This window comes from Solanum pennellii, chromosome 8 (assembly GCF_001406875.1).
Source record: "Solanum pennellii chromosome 8, SPENNV200".
Lineage (NCBI taxonomy): Eukaryota > Viridiplantae > Streptophyta > Magnoliopsida > Solanales > Solanaceae > Solanum > Solanum pennellii.
The window spans coordinates 59,714,225-59,731,864 of NC_028644.1; the positions used below are offsets into that span (position 1 = coordinate 59,714,225).

The window sequence follows — 17,640 nt, forward strand, 5'->3', positions numbered from 1 at the left end:
TATATTTTTTTTTCCAATTATTATTAGCAACAAAATAATCCTTTATTAAATCAGAGAATCATATCAGTCACTCTTATAAGTCATAAATTATTTATCAAAACTATTAAAAAGATTAATATAAAAATAATAGTTGGAATTTCTAAAACGACTAAGAGGGTCGTTACAAAATGATAAGAAAACACCTTATTTTGTTCACTGGAAATATTACTGCAGCTAAACTTAAGAATATTTTAAAATATGACTTTGGAGGAGAATAAAAAATTGCACTATTGCACGTGAAATTATCGTGATGAACCTCTCGACTTTACCTGCAATACGATTTCTACTAAATAAAATAAAGTGTTTTTCTTCTCACATACTTTGATATGGAGTTGTTATTTCTACTAAATATATAAAATGACGATTGAACATCCCATACATAGGTTATGAATAAAATTAATGCAAAAAAATAGGTAAAATTTTGGAGAAGGACCAAAAGTGTACAAATATTGCAAACAAGCAGGACTATTAGTAGTGCTCCATGTGAAAACTCAAAGATCACTTTAAGCCTTAGCTCAAAGAAGAGGGACTATTTTGATATTTCCTCTTCAATATTCTATTATTATTTCCATTACTTTCCAATTAACATATTATTTTACATATAGTTTCATTAATTAAATATCTAATATTCGTAAGTCATTTTAAATGTAATATAATATTTTAAAATATATATGATTTAATATATACTACTTTAATTTTAAATTAATATATTTTTTTATAATTTTCATCAATAATAAAATTTTATTTTATTATTAATTTTCACTATAAAAATACACAAAATTAAAATGGTAAGATAAAAAATTTAATTTAAATACAAAGATAACAATATGATACAGAACATAATAATTTAAATACAATATAAAATACAATAATAAAATAATAATTAATACGCGTTGAAACAAGAATCAAAAAATGTTGAACAAGAAATCGGAGTTTTGCAATTATTGCAAGTCCGTCAAATTTTCGGAGAAAGAAAGTGCTACGTGATATAATGACTACATATATTATACTACAGAATGTGATAATTGAGGATGAACGTAATCTTAATGCACCAATTCAAGATGTCGAAGAGGCTACAACGACAAAAATGACGTTAGATGAAAATCTCCGATTTGAACATTTTTAGCTAGACATAATAAAATTAAGGACAAAAATGATTATTTTGAACTCTGTAATGTATTAATAGAGTATTTATGGGAGTAACGTAATAATTTCAAAAATTGAGTGATTGTGTAATGTTTATGTAACCGTATTTCAATTTTATTTGAATTTGTTTATTAATTTATATATTATATAATATCGTGCAATTTATGGTATTTAAATTTTTTGAATAAAATATAACAATTAAATAAAAAATTAAATTTTTTTTTTGTATCACATGAGAATTATATAAAGTAATTGTTGGGGATAAATAAATGAAAATATATCATGAAATAAGAAAATAAGAATGAAATATAAATAATAATATAATATTAAAGAGAGCGCAAAAGATTTTCTTTTTTAGAGAGTAAAATAAAGAATTAGGTTGAAATTGGTTATCTGAAAAAATAGAAAACTCTATATTTGAAGAGTAAAATAGAGTGTAGGGTTGGAGATGCCCTAACAAGCCAAATACTTGATAATAAACAAACACAACATAACTTAGCTTATCCATCATAATTAATCTCAACACAACTTATTCTATCATAATTAATTTCATCATGACTCGTATTAATACCAAACGACAATATTATAATAATGATGACACCAGAATTTACCTTCTTTTCAACTTGTTAAAGCTAATAACCAAAAGTTCCTACACATATACCTAATAATTTGTTCTTGAAAAAAAAATATTCTCGGTCCTTTTTTATTTGTTCACTTTTGAATGACACATCTATTAAGAAAATAATTAACAATGTAGTGAGTTTATCATTTTACTCATATTAATTATGAAGTGGATGGAAAATTCTATATTTTTCAAAGTAATTAGTCATTTAATTGAAGGTACAATAGAAAAAAAAATTATCCTTTCTTTGTCGAAATGAAGTTACTAAGAACAATTATTAAAAAAAAATTAAGTAATTAAAAATGAAGATAGTATAAACAACATCCCTTCATCTTATTTTATTCATAATTTAACTCAAAATTCATGGATGCAAATCCTATTCACACCAAACAAAAAAAAATAAATAGAACTTGTTCATGTGAAATTATGTGTTAGTATGATTGTTTGGTTGCAACTTGCATGGAATTATAAAACAAAAGTAATGGACGACCTTGGAGTCGCCAAAAAAAAACATTAGTAATGGACGACTTTGGAGTCACCAAAAGTAAACAATTATTGATGCAAGCTGTGAGGTCATATAGATTGATAATGATGTTTTTGTTTGTGAAATTACACTCGTTAAATAAGTGATAAATATGTATATCAGTATAAGGAAAAATTCTTTTGGCAACAAAATTTGGTATAACATATTTTTTACTATGTTGTTTTATATTTTTGAACGTTTTTACACTTTTAACTGTAATATATATTAATTAAAAAAAATTAATTCATTTTAAAAAGAAATATTATAAACTTTTTAAATTTCTGATCATTTAGCATTACCCTGATTATAAATCATTTAGTTAAGAGTAAAATGATCATTTCATTTCAAAGTTCGATTATTATTCCCTTTGTTCGGAATTGTTTGTCATGTTCTGCTTTTCGAAAGTCAATTTATAATTTTCAAAGTTAAATTAGATCACATTAATTCAATATTTTTAAAAAAAATAGATATTTTAAAACTATATAAAAAGTACTATAAATTGCAATTTTTACATATTAATATGATAAAAATTTACATCTTAAAACGTTAGTCAAAATTTTTATAGTTTGACTCTGAAAATAGAAACCATGACAAACATTTCCGAACAGAGGGAGTACTTAATATAGAAATGTAACAATTATTTTTAAAACTGACTAAAAAGAAAAGTACGTCCGGAATGAAGGATGTAATAGATTAAAAATATTAGTAGATTCACATTTATTTCCTACTCAACTTTGTTAATCGAACCATCAACATATTCGGTATACTGAAAACATATACAAAGATTTTACCGCAATTTTAAAAAGTAAAGGTGTTTCTTTCCTATCTACTCAAGTAAAAACATTTCAAAGCAATTAAAAAGAAAAGAAAAGAAAGTGACAAAGTCATGACCAAAAAAATTATAAATGAAAAGCACGACAAAGTATAATGAACAATATATACGATAAAATAATAAGATAATCAAAATGTGAAAATAATAATAAATAATAATAATAATAATAAAAATCAAATAATAAGAGTCTACGATAATACATACATACTACTACTAGTATGAAATAAGAAGCTAGAAAACACAACTAGTTACTAACATTTTTACTTTATTATATGTCCTCCATGACCTTTTATATAAAGTGATGTCTTTGATAATTAGAATTAAAACATTTTCTATCAAATCAACTCCTTTTCAATTAAAATTACTAATTCCGCTTTAGAAAAATAATTACTCCCTACTCATAAACAAAACAATTAGAAATCTTAATCATGCCACTAGAAAGAGCAGATTATTTGTCTTCTTGTCTAAATCATTTGGATGATATGTATCTAATTAATTTGGAAATTTAACAATTGATTATGAAATAACTTACAAAATTTCTAAAACATATATTTTTTCCGTTTCAAAAAGAATTATTGGGTTTAACTTGATACGGAGTTTAAGAAAATAAAAAAGATTTTTGAATCTTGTGATTCTAAATTAAAGGTATGTCAAATATATAAAATTATTATTTAATCTTGTGATCTTAAACATATCACGAGGAAATTTGATTAAAAATATTATAAAAAAAAGTTATTTTTTTAAACTGATAAAAATAAGAAAATCAGTCTTTTTAAAACGAAGAAATCACTTAATTTTGACTAAAAGGTGCTTGCATCTTACAATTATATACCCACTATCCTTCCAAAACAATACTTAACCATGTTAATATAATTACCTTATAATTTATAAGTGAACAAGATAGGGACGGATAAAACAATAAAGGCCAAAACATATGCAACTCTTTAAAGTTATTCACGTAATTTATTTAAATATTTTAATTAAAATTTGTACCTATTAAAATTTGATATCTACTTCTATAAAAGAAATGCAAAAGATAATCCATTGATCACAATAAAAGTGTCATTTTCTTCCCCTTGCCAGTGAATGTTGGAATCCACTAGTCCATAGCACCAAAATGAAGTATTCAAATTCGTCTCTATTTTACTCTCTATTTTCTGGAGAATAAAATAGAGAATGAGTTTTACAATCAGTTTCTATTTAATTTTCAATTCTTCAATTATAGAGAGGTGAATATAGTAGTTCTCTCTATTTTACTTTTTCATTATTATAATATTATTTTTATTATATTTACTAATTTAATCTTTATCATTTGTAATTATTTTCTAATGCAATATAACATTTAATAAGTTACTACTTCCGTCAAATTAATACTACTTTCGCCAAATTAATCATTTTTTATTTTATTTTTTAAAAGAAATTATCACTTTAAAATATGTAACTTAAAGTTATTTTAATATTAATTATATTATAAAAGATTATTAATTAAGTCTCTAATATTTGTAATTATTTTCTACCTAATATAACATCTAAAATATATTATTGATTTTTAATTTTTTTGGTCATTTTACATATGTAATTTAGATAATAATTATTTTTCATTATGAAGTATGCACAAAATTTGCATGATAATTCAAACAATCTACTTTTTATGTTATAGTGATAAATTACTAATCTACACTTTTTAAAATATCATGAAAATATTTGATTCAATAGTTCAAAATGGAATATGGAAAGTAAATTAGTACACTAAATAATTGATTACAAGATGAAATTGTTAATTTAAACATTTTTTAGCTATACATAAAAAATAAGAATAAAAATGTTAATTTTGAACTCCGTAATACATTAATAGAACATTCATGAGAGTGATGTAATAGTCTTGACAGTTGAGTACTTATGTAATATTTAAAATAAATTTTTTGATAATGCAATATTTATATACAATTATATTTCATCAATGATTTCATTTTTATTTGAATTGTTCGTTAATAAGTATGTATATATATAATATTTATCGCAATTTATGTAATTTGGAATAAAATATAATTTTTTATTAAATAAAGAATTCGAAAAATTATAATTTGTATTACATAAAGATTATAGAGTGATTATATATAAAAAGAAGAAATGGTTTATGTTATGAAATAAAAAAATAAGAATGAAATAAAAATAGTAATATAATGTTGAGAACAGAGAAAAAAATTCTTTTTTAGAAGAATAAAATAGAGAATTGAATTGAAGTTGATTGTCTGAAAAAATAGAAAACTCTACATTTAATAGTGAAATAGAGGATAGGGTTAGAGATGCCTTTAGAAGAGAGTTTTTTTTTTGGAAGAGTGATTTTGGAATGACATATGTGAATTTTACTTAATTCTTTCTAGTGGAGCCTCTTGTTATGGGTTGTAAAGGAAATTTGAGAAAATGGAATTATTTTAAATGGGGTCGAATTATTTGATTAAAATAGGAAATAGGTTTTTTAAAAAAAGATTCAGGTTAATTTGGAGAATTTTGTCTAATGAGGCATAAATTTGGTAAAATTAATAAAGGGAATGATAAATTTAACTTCGTTTTAACAGTCAAAGTAAAATCAAATAATAAAGCAAAATTGAGGGGTATTTTTAACCCCTTTTCCAATTATTATTTCTCATTTATTTTATAGTTGACTCATGACCTGAGTACTTAACTCAGCTCTTTAACAAGTTATATTCATATTAAATTGTTACGTTAACCAACAATAATAAGAAACGAAAACACAGTTTGAAAATACGATATGAAACGCATAATTATTAGTTTTAAGTTATAAATGAAGGCTGTAAATTTATTAAAACTTCATTTTAAATCCTAAATAAAGTTGTAACGATTAGATCTAAAGTTTCTATAAGAACTTCACTAATTATAAGAACTTCACTAATATAATTATTTGAACTCACAAGTTAAACTACGTATTCAAAATGGGAATTCGGAGCCTAAAGGGTGAAAAATATTTAAAAAAATTTCAAAACGACATATGAAAATATTTTAAAACCAAAACGATAAAATCGCTGAGTAAGTAGAGATTTTGTCCGCCGGAGTTTTGGCAAACGCTGCTATATAGCAGCGATTTGTACAATTTGTTTTTCTTTTTTAGAAAAAATTTAAAACAAATCGCTGCACTTGCAACGATTTACATAATATATTTTTTTTGAATTTTTTAAGGAGCAATTTCCCTAATTTTTGCAGCGATTTGTTTTAATTTTTTTTAAAAAAATGCAAATTTACAAATCGATGCTATGGCAGCGATTTACCAAAACTATGGCAGTCAAAATCGCTACTTCCTCAACGATTTTACTGTTTTTGTTAAAAAATAAATTCATACATCGTTTTAAAAATTTTGTTAATCTTTTTCACTCTTTAAGCTACGGACTCTCCAAAATGGTGTTTATATAGGTTAGCTCTAAAGTTTTGGGTGGCAAAAAAAAAATTACTAGGTTTATGATTCATCTAGCATTCCTTATGGGTGGATCCGACTTAATAATATTTTCAACAAAGTTAATCTCAATCGGTCTATTTTCTGAATCTAATCGAATAGAGTCGAGTCTAAATATAAATAAGTCAAGTCAATCTGGAGCCGGTGACTTGGCCTAGTAACTTTATACACTCCTGAGTCCCGATCCACCCATACAAAATTATTTTAAGTTGATCTTGACTTTTACTATTTTGCTATTTTGCTATGTTGGAATCTAACTAATTCGAATTCACATTGTATAGAGCTTTATTCGAACGAAGAGCTCCTTCTCAAGAATTTGTTTATGCCCAAAACGTAAATTTGAAATCTTTTTTTAAGGGAGGAGCAGCCGCATCCACTACACCACACACGCACACACGCGCGCGTGCATGTATATATATATATATAGGGAAAAAGGTCTGAATATCCGAACTTCGACCGAAATTATTGTTATGATACCAAACTTTGGAAAGGACCTTTTATCTCTGCAATATTTAATGGTGTATTTTAAAGGTATATATGCGCCACGTGGACACAAAAAATATTGCATAATTATAAATAGTACTGTGTCCACATCTTTAAAATACACTATTAAATAGTTCGGAAATAAAAAATATTATATAGTTCAGGGGTTAAAAAGTCCTCCATAAAATTTGATATCGTAACAACAATTTCAGCCAAAATTGAAGTATTTTTCAGACTTTTTTTTTTGCCAGTATATTAAGAACACGCTATATGTAGAAGTCCCTTAGGAATATTCTTGGTTGCTGCAGTTGTGGAATTTTTTTTTTTTGCATAAATAGTGATGAGCCCACCATGATAATCAAACAAATCACTATATATATCTGCAACCTGAAAGTTATTACATTTAATTTTCCACCATACACTTTACATTGATTTGAAAAAATGGACAGGCGGCTGAATGAAGCAGTTGTCAGGGGAGATGTTGAAACCATTCAAAAACTAATTGAAGAAGATTCCAACATAGTAGAACAAACCCTTGAGGGTTCATTACAACACACTATATTGCATCTAGCAGCTAGACTTGGTCATGTTGAATTGGTGAGGGAGATTGTGAAGTTGTTCCCTGAGATGGTGTCCGCAGAGAATCGGGATGAGGAGACCCCTTTACATGAAGCATGTAGAGAAGGGAGAGTTGAAATTGTGAGAATTTTGCTTGAGAATGATCCATGGGTTGCTTACAAGACAAATTTGTGGGATAAGAGTGTGTTTTATGTAGCATGTGAGAGAGGGAGGATTGAAGTGGTTAAACATTTCTTACATAATAATAACATTCATATGTTGTTGATGTTTGAAGTTGATATGTATACTACTTCACTACATGCTGCTGCTTCATCAGGCCATACAGGTAAAAGTATTACATTTCACCATTTTAAATGTTCAAACTTGGTGTAATACTCTCTATAATGATGGTGTTCGATCAAGTTAGCTATTGATCATAAGTACCATATACTTGTTACCTTCTATCCGAGGGTGTAATTAACTTGACTTTTGAATTTATGAGTATTGGTACCAAACACTCCCCTAGTGAGTGATCCTTATTTTCTCAAAAATCAATTGATTGCAGAAGTAGTGAAGGAATTGGTTAAAGTTCGACCTGATTTTGCTTGGAAAAAGGATGAGTTGATGAATGGTTGCAGTCCTTTACATATAGCATGCAGTAAAGGTCACTTAGATATAACAAGAGAATTGTTAAAGCTTGATATGGATCTTTCTGGTTTACAAGATAATGAAGGCAGAACTCCACTTCATTGGGCAGTCATCAAAGGAAGAGTGAATATTATAGCTGAGATACTCTCAGTGAGTCTTGAATCTGCTGAAATGACAACAAAACATGGTGAGACAATTCTTCATTTGGCTGTAAAGAACAATCACTTTGAAGTACTCAAGTTCTTGATGGAGTCTCTTGATGTTTCAAATCTCAAAAATTTTCAAGATGCTGATGGAAACACCATTCTACATTTGGCTACTGTTAGGAAACTCACCACTGTAAGTTTTCTTTTGCTCTAGCCGTTTCATTTTATATGAAGGTGTTTGATTGAACACACAGTTCGTTATGTTTTTGTTGTTATATGTAATGTCTGAATTTGTGGTGAAAATTCAAAAACTTAAACATAGATGAGTCTTTTCTTAAAAACTGGATGGCATATAGTGAAATTAGTTTCCTGGATTGCAAAACAGAGTTGCACTGCTAAAGCTCAAAACTAATTATATATACATGATGACTTGTTCTGTTTTCAGATGATTATTTATCTACTTAAGCTTGGTGTTGAAGTAAATGCTTTGAATCAAAAAGGATATACAGCATTAGATGTAGTTGAAGCAGACGCAAGTAACTCTGGTGCTCTTGCAATCGTTCCAGCTTTACTAGAAGCCGGTGCCAAAAGATGTGACCACTTACCACCAAATTTTCAAGACATCCAACAGGTAATTGCGCCACCAGTTTTGGGATCGTCATGGCAAAGAAAAACTACTAGTTTTCACTCTCCGTCCTCGTCATCTCAACATTCGTATTATAATCATCAAAGGAAGCACAACAACAATAGTAGGACAAAAAAAATCAAGCTCCAAAGTGAAGGTCTAAGAAATGCAAGAAAAACAATTACAATTGTTGCCGTGCTAATAGCTACAGTGACGTTTGCTGCTGGTATTAATCCTCCTGGTGGATTTAATCAAGGAAATGGAAAAGCATTATTGGGTAAAAAACCGTCCTTTAAGGTGTTTTTGATATGTAACATTGTGGCACTTTTCCTTTCCCTTGGAATGGTTAATGTCCTTGTTAGTGTTATCCCATTCAAGAGACAAACAATGATGAAATTAATGGTGGCAACGCACAAAGTAATGTGGATTTCTACATTATTTATGGCATCAGCTTATATAGCTGCAATATGGTCAATATTGCCCCAAGAAAAGGGGGATCATTGGGTGCTAATTGAAGTTGTGATCGTAGGAGGAGGGTGCACTATGGCTGTGTTTCTAAGTTTGGGGATTTTGTTAGTGAGACAATGGAAAAGGAAGAGTGATTGGAGAAAACAAAGAGAGGAACATCATAAGAAGATAAAAGAGGAAACTCCAAAGAGCAATACAAGTACAGTTCAAGAAATGAAAGTGGTGAAGAAAGAAAGTCATGAAGATGGTAGCAACTCAGATGTTGATAGCTCAGATCAAGGTTATCATTTGTATTAATTGTATTGGGTAAAAATTAAAACTAGTTGTTTAGTTATAGAAGGAATCTTTTAGTTAGATTATTCAATTTCTTAGTTTTGGTAAGAGTCAAATACTTAAACAATAGCAGTTGTCTACTAGTTTGTTTATGATTATTAAAATTTATATGACAAGCATTTTTCATTCATATTTTCTGCTTTCATGTATCTCTCCAAAAAATCATAACACCAACCACATTTATAAATAAAACTGTATTGGTTTAAGGTAATCACAAATAGAGGAGAATACAACACTAAAGCCAAACTAATAGCATCTGTCATATTAGAAACTTATAAGTATATCAACAACATTTCCAGTGAAATCCCACTAAATATAGGGTCTGGAGAGGGTAGAATGTAAGCAGACCTTACCATTACTTCGTGGAGATAGAGAGGCTGTATCCGAAACTAATACATTATTTTCTACTTTAATGACTTACAAGAATAGATCTATGAATGCAGGTAATTAAAACAAATGGTAACCATGATCTGAGCTATCAACGTCTGAGTTGGTACTACCTTCATGACTTTCTTTCTTTACCACTTTCATTTCTTGAACTGTACTTGTGTTGCTCTTTGGACTTCCCTCTTTCATCTTCTTATGATCCTCTCTTTGTTTTCTCCATTCACTCTTCCTTTTCCATTGTCTCACTAACAAAATCCCCAAACTTAGAAACACAACCATAGTGCACCCTCCTCCTACGATCACAACTTCAATTAGCACCCAATGATCCCCTTTTCCTTGAGGCAATATTGACCATATTGCAGCTATATAAGCTGATGCCATAAATAATGTAGAAATCCACATTACTTTGTGTGTTGCCACCATTAATTTCATCATTGTTCTTCTCTTGAATGGGATTACACTAACAAGGACATTAACAATTCCAAGGGATAGGAAAAGTGCCACAATGTTACATATCAAAAACACCTTAAACGCGGTTGTTTTACCCAATAATGCTTTTCCATCTCTTTCATTAAATCCACCAGGAGGATTAACACCAGCAGCAAATGTCACAGTTGCTATTAGTACTGCAACAATTGTTATTGTTTTTCTTGCATTCCTTAGACCTTCACTTTGGAGCTTGATTTTTTTTGTCCTACTATTGTTGTTGTGCTTCCTTTGATGATTGTAATACGAATATTGAGATGATGAGGACGAAGAGTGAAAACTAGTAGTTTTTCTTTGCCATGACGATCCCAAAACTGGTGATGCAATTACCTGTTGGATGTCTTGAAAATTTGGTGGTAATTGGTCACATCTTTTTGCACCGGCTTCTAGTAATGCTGGAATGATTGCAAGAGCACCAGAGTTACTTGCATCTGCTTCAACTACATCTAACGTTGTATATCCTTTTTGATTCAAAGCATTTACTTCAACACCAAGCTTAAGTAGATAAATAATCATCTGAAAACAGAACAAGTCAATCATGTATATATAATTAGTTTTGAGCTTTAGTGGTGCAACTCTGTTTTGCCATCGAGTTTTTAAGAAAAGACTCATCTATGTTTAAGTTTTTGAATTTTCACCACAAATTCAGACATTACATATAACCACAAAAAGCATAACGAACTGTGCGTTCAATCAAACACCTTCACATAAAATGAAACGGCTAGAGCAAAAGAAAACTTACAGTGGTGAGTTTCCTAACAGTAGCCAAATGTAGAATGGTGTTTCCATCAGCATCTTGAAAATTTTTGAGATTTGAAACATCAAGAGACTCCATCAAGAACTTGAGTACTTCAAAGTGATTGTTCTTTACAGCCAAATGAAGAATTGTCTCACCATGTTTTGTTGTCATTTCAGCAGATTCAAGACTCACTGAGAGTATCTCAGCTATAATATTCACTCTTCCTTTGATAACTGCCCAATGAAGTGGAGTTCTGCCTTCATTATCTTGTAAACCAGAAAGATCCATATCTAGCTTTAACAATTCTCTTGTTATATCTAAGTGACCTTTACTGCATGCTATATGTAAAGGACTGCAACCATTCATCAACTCATCTTTTTTCCAAGCAAAATCAGGTCGAACTTTAATCAATTCCTTCACTACTTCTGCAATCAATTGTTTTGACAAAATAAACATCACTAGCACTAGGGGTGTGTTTGGTACCAACGAAAACGTCCAAATACTTTTTACTGTAATAACGAGATAAAAAAACACCTATGATATAACATATCATGAAAAACTGTTCTAAGGAAAACTTTATTATTATCATAAAATGTTAGTATACAGGATGACCGTATTTGATATTATTCTTTACATTTCTTTTAGTTGTCATGTTGCCCTTTCACAAGTCATTTAAAAAAATATTTTACCAATTATCTCAATTAATATTAATAAATATGCACTTTATGTATGCCTTTAGTTATGTAGTTAAAGTTATTTACTTTTAAGTTTTTAAAGAATATTAATTAATATTCAGTAAGGAATGAAAAAAAAATATTTTTAGTAATCATGATACTTTGGAAAAGACATAAGGAGTATTTAGATATTTTCAAAATTGAAAAAAGGACGACTATATTTTTAAATTATCGTAAATAATATTCAAATATCCTCTATCATATTTTTAAAATATTGGTGTCTCTACCTTCTAAAAATTAGCATATGTACTCTTTATACTAATGGGCAGACACGTGTTATGATTTTATGCACCTGATATTTATTAAATATCAAAAAAACAAATAAGATTGTGTCATGTATCCCTATTTAGTCTTCCACTAGAATGAAAAACATGCATATACGCTCTCATTTTTTAATGACAAAAATATCAATTTCCTAAAAATATAACAAAGTATATCTATGTAGTATTTATATAATTCAAGAATATATTTGTTTTATTTTCCTTTTCTAAAACTAAATTATCCTCAACGGCTCAAACAATTGTTTCAAAAGGCACGGTCACAAAACAAGGCATAAGCATCGTGGCGCTTAATACAGCTTCGTGGTCGTGGATCATAATATTTATAAATCAATATAATAAAAAATACTATAAAACTAAATAGAAATTTTAATAAAGTATGTAATAGGTAAAAATATGTGTATAGAACTATTTCATTTAAAAATGTTTATCAAAATCTGGTTGAAAAAAAATTCTCAAAAAAATAATCAAATTTGTTTTTCTTTAAAAAAAAAATCAATTGACTAGAAACTTGTAACCGAAGGATCCTATAATCAAAAACATCAAATCAGAACAAATAAATTTTACGTTTAGGAACAAAATATATTTAAATATTTAAGTTTTCTTTTAACTTCTCTAAAGTTTATAAAAAATTGAATTTTGAGTTTTTTTAGCATTAATTTAAGGACTTGTATCACAATTTTAATTTTACTTAGGAAAAGTTTTCTGGATATACAATTCGTTCAAAATCTAAATCTACGTCCAGACTAATAAAATTTACAGTGCTATTTGCTGCGCTTGTTCTTAATAAACTCAAATAAGGAGTAACTGCACAAATTTAACATAAACACATATCCATAGATAATTAAATAACTTGATCAACAATTGATAATTTATTAAATTTACGAAGATTCACACGTAGAAAATGATCAGAAGTGCACAATTCTATTAATTATTAAAGGTTATACGTGTAACTGAATATTATCACAAGAAATCTAATTAAAATTTATCAATATTTTAATAGAATAAAAGCACAAATTTCCCAAATTAAATTAAATAAAAAGAAAAGAAGATAGCGACAGGACACTCTTTTCTTAATGAGGACTTTGCCCAGACGTAGACTTTGGCCGTCTGAACATTTGAAAATACAGACCATATTTGATTTGATTTTTATATTAAAAATAATTTTTATTTACTTATTATAAGAATTAAATATGTTCAAAAAAATCAATTGTTTACGTGTTCTTTTGGCATATTGTAAATTATGTTCTCATCTTTGATCAGTATTTTTCTACTTTGATGAAAATAATATCTACTTTCTTTAATATATCAACCACATTTGTCTATTCTATGAAATTTGCTTCTACCGACACCATTAATTAGGAGTCCAATTCCCTTTTAACTAATCACGACCACATACTAAAATCCTACATTACCATTAAAGAGACATTTATCGGTAATAAATTTTTCCTTTTTAACAATTACTTTTTATAGCTATAAAAAAAAAAGTTATATTAAGTTACTAATGTTATTGTATTCAAATTCACTAAAACCTTGAATAATATTTGTATATAAATGTTGATTATATATTTCATATATATTACTGTTACTAAATATAATACAACGATAATTATATCATAAAATAATTGCCATAGATTATTTTATTTGTTGTAATGACAAAAAAACTGATTTTGGTTCAAGGACAACTTTTATATATGCTTTTTATTATACCTAAATTAGTAAGTTTAAAAGCAAAGGCCATCGCTTTTGAGATGAACTCTTTTTACACTAGAGTCTAATTTGATAGGAAAAAGAAGCATAACTTTGCAAAAAATGTACATACTCTTTAAACACTTTTTTAACCAAAACAAAGTCCCTTTTTCCTTCTATTTCAAGACTTATTGTACAATTTATGTATTAGTTGTGTGAATATCAATATTAAACAATGCAAGTAATATTTTACCTGTATGGCCTGATGAAGCAGCAGCATGTAGTGAAGTAGTGGACATATCAACTTCAAGCATCAACAACAAATGAATGTTATTATTATTATTATGTAAGAAATGTTTAACCACTTCAATCCTCCCTCTCTCACATGCTACATAAAGCACACTCTTATCCCACAAATTTGTCTTGTAAGCAACCCATGGATCATTCTCAAGCAAAATTCTCACAATTTCTACTCTCCCTTCTCTACATGCTTCATGTAAAGGGGTCTCCTCATCCCGATTCTCCGCCGACACCATCTCAGGGAACAACTTCACAATCTCCCTCACCAATTCAACATGACCAAGTCTAGCTGCTAGATGCAATATGGTGTGTTGTAATGAACCCTCAAGGGTTTGTTTTACTATGTTTGAATCTTCTTCAATGAGTTTTTGAATGGCTTCAACATCTCCCCTCAAAACTGCTTCATTCAGCCGCCTGTCCATTTTTTTTTTAATCAATTAAAAGTGTGTGATGGAGAATTACAAATCATAGGGGACTCACTATTTATGCAAAACTTTTAAGTCATTTTTTTCCACAGCCAAGAAGATTCCTAGCTAAAGCGTCTTCTTTTTCGTTTCATTTGCTTATAATATACCACGTAAAATAGTGGATGAAACTGCTCTTTACTTAATCAGATATTTCAACTTTGAGCCTTCATGATGAATATGAATAAATTCTTGGTAGCTAGGCCCTAGGGAGCACTTGATCCCCCCAAAAGGACTTTACATATACGATAAATTTAAATTAGTCAGACTCTAATATAGATATAGATAAATAAAATATATATGGCGGGCGGCTCAGCTTCTAGCAAAATTTTGAAAAGTCGATATTACTTGGAATAGTTTTGTATGGGTAGGTCGGAAGTGTATAGAATTACTACCAATTAATTATCAAATTCAAAAAAGAGATTACTCAAATATAACTTTATTTTGTTGTAAAATATTTTATTGGATTGGATCCATCCATAAAGAATGCTAGATAACCCATAAGCTTATTAATTATTTTGACACATAAAAGAGTTCGCTTATATTTGAGGGAGAGTCAGGACTAAGAGTTAAAGGATTTTAAATTTTAGGTTCGAAATCACAATTCTAATTTAAAAAAAACATTTTAGTGACCCTTTCCTTTTATCATGGTGAAGAATTAATTTCATTATTTAGGATTATGAATAAAGTCTAATAAATTTATGTTATATATATAAATTTACTGCCTTCATTTATAATGTTTGTATACAAACCGGCCTCAATTTAAACTGTTTATTTTTCTTATATTGTCCCGTAGCGTATCAATTTATTATAAATATAACTGGTTAAATAGTGATATATGTAGGAGTAAAAATAATTATAATAACGTTATTAGTTGAGCACTCAGGTCATGAGTCAACGATCAAATAAAGAAGTAATGATAATTATAACAACGCACGTAATTAAATTAAAACATATGCTTCTAAAAAGAGTTGACAATCACGCATTTGTGATTGTCTGTATCACTTATTTTACAACACTTAATCACATAGTTAACTACTCCCTCCAATATTCCATAAATTTTTGTTTACCATTTTTAAGAAAAATAGATTAAGACATAAATTAAACACAGTTTTCTATTTTTATTCTTATTAATTATTGTTAAATTTATTGAAGTTATCACACTGAAAATTCAAATGAAGGGTAAAATTGAAAGAATATTTCAAAAGTTGTCTTGAAAATTGAACAATTAAGTTAATTTAGAAAATGAAAAATACCTCAAAAATTCAACTAATATGGAAATGGAGGGAGTATTGTTTTGGAAGGATGAAAGCACCTTTTAGTCAAAATTAAGTATATTATTTAGGGATTTTGTAGTTTATATTTTATAAAAATCAAGTGTTAAATTTCCAAAATTAATTAAGTAGTTATGTTTCGAACTATTAAGACAAGAAGACAAGTGATCTACTCTTTATAGTGGTATGATTAGTATTTCGATTTTTGTTTTGTTTATGAGTACGGAATATATTCTTTTAAGCAATCAATTAATTTTTATTTTGAAGAGCTGATTAAATTTTAATTTATCGAAAATATAAATAACATATATTAAAGTAGAAAGTGAGTAAATAATTATATTGTCAGCCTTCTCTTTTCATACCAGTAGTAATATGTACTCTCATACGCACTTGTTTTTAAATTTTTGTTGTTTACTTTTGGTACTTCAATTACCTAATTATTTTGTTGCAGTTATTATTCATTTCAATACACTTTGTCATGCATTTTTATTTTTTTCTTTTCTTTTATAACTTCTTCACTTTCTATTTCCTTTTTCAAATTACTTATAAATATTTTTACTTGAGCTGATTGAGTCTATCAAAACAATTTTTTTATTTTTATAAGGAGATTAACTTATATCTATTGACAGTTGACAAAAGAAATTACACCATCAGCTTATTTTTAAAAATATTTATTTTTAAAATATATTACTTATTATGAATACTTAAATAATAATAAGAAAAAATATTAAATGATAACTTCAACTCTAAATTAATTATATGAGTTTATTTAGGATTCTTCTTGGTTGCCAAAGACGAGCAGATTTTTTGCAGTGTTTTCTTGTCTTCATTATTTTTACTTCATTCCCCGTCAACACCATTGAAGCAATTTGAGACAATCATCATTGATAATTTTTTATTTTTTTAAAAAAAATCTAGACTAATTGATTTCATAAAAAACATTATTCATAACTTATTAAGTCTTCATGAATTTTTTTTTAATAGATGCTTCAACTTTTCTCTTCTTATTTTCTTTTTTCGATTCTCTTCTTAGTTCATCTTATCGATAATACAAAAATTAATTGAAAATAAACTTTGATCCATATACCTTCATATGTATTTCAATTTATTTAAGTAATACTCAAACCAATTTATTTAAGTAATACTCATAGTTCATACTATAAAAATATTTGAATTTTATTCCAAAATAATCTTAAATTTATAAAGAGTGTTTAAAAAAAATGAAAAAAGCTAAAAGAATCAATAAATTTTAAATATGAAAATATGATAATTAAATTTAAAAAAAAAATAAGTATTTCTAAAAATGAGGTGATGATATAAATCTTTCTCTTCACCGTTAGTGGATATAAGTTAATCTCTTTTTAGAAGTAAAGATAAAATAATTATATACTTATTAG

General features: G+C 27.6%; 2 protein-coding genes across 2 annotated transcripts; one reads left to right on the forward strand and one right to left on the reverse strand.

Moving 5' to 3' along the window:
• The first annotated feature begins 7,447 nt into the window (after positions 1 to 7,447).
• On the forward strand, positions 7,448 to 10,000 carry LOC107027294 (ankyrin repeat-containing protein ITN1-like). The gene is made up of 3 exons (XM_015228470.2): positions 7,448 to 8,018; positions 8,238 to 8,659; positions 8,912 to 10,000. The coding sequence occupies exons 1-3, from the start codon at positions 7,556 to 7,558 to the stop codon at positions 9,854 to 9,856; spliced, it is 1,830 nt and encodes a 609-aa protein (XP_015083956.1). The 5' UTR covers positions 7,448 to 7,555; the 3' UTR covers positions 9,857 to 10,000.
• Positions 10,001 to 10,071: 71 nt separating this feature from the next.
• On the reverse strand, positions 10,072 to 15,061 carry LOC107027295 (ankyrin repeat-containing protein At5g02620-like). Its single transcript, XM_015228471.2, has 3 exons — positions 14,459 to 15,061; positions 11,508 to 11,929; positions 10,072 to 11,281 (listed from the first exon to the last, which is right to left on the reverse strand). Exons 1-3 carry the CDS (start codon positions 14,925 to 14,927, stop codon positions 10,340 to 10,342), a joined length of 1,833 nt encoding a protein of 610 aa, XP_015083957.1. The 5' UTR covers positions 14,928 to 15,061; the 3' UTR covers positions 10,072 to 10,339.
• Between the last annotated feature and the right edge of the window lie 2,579 nt (positions 15,062 to 17,640).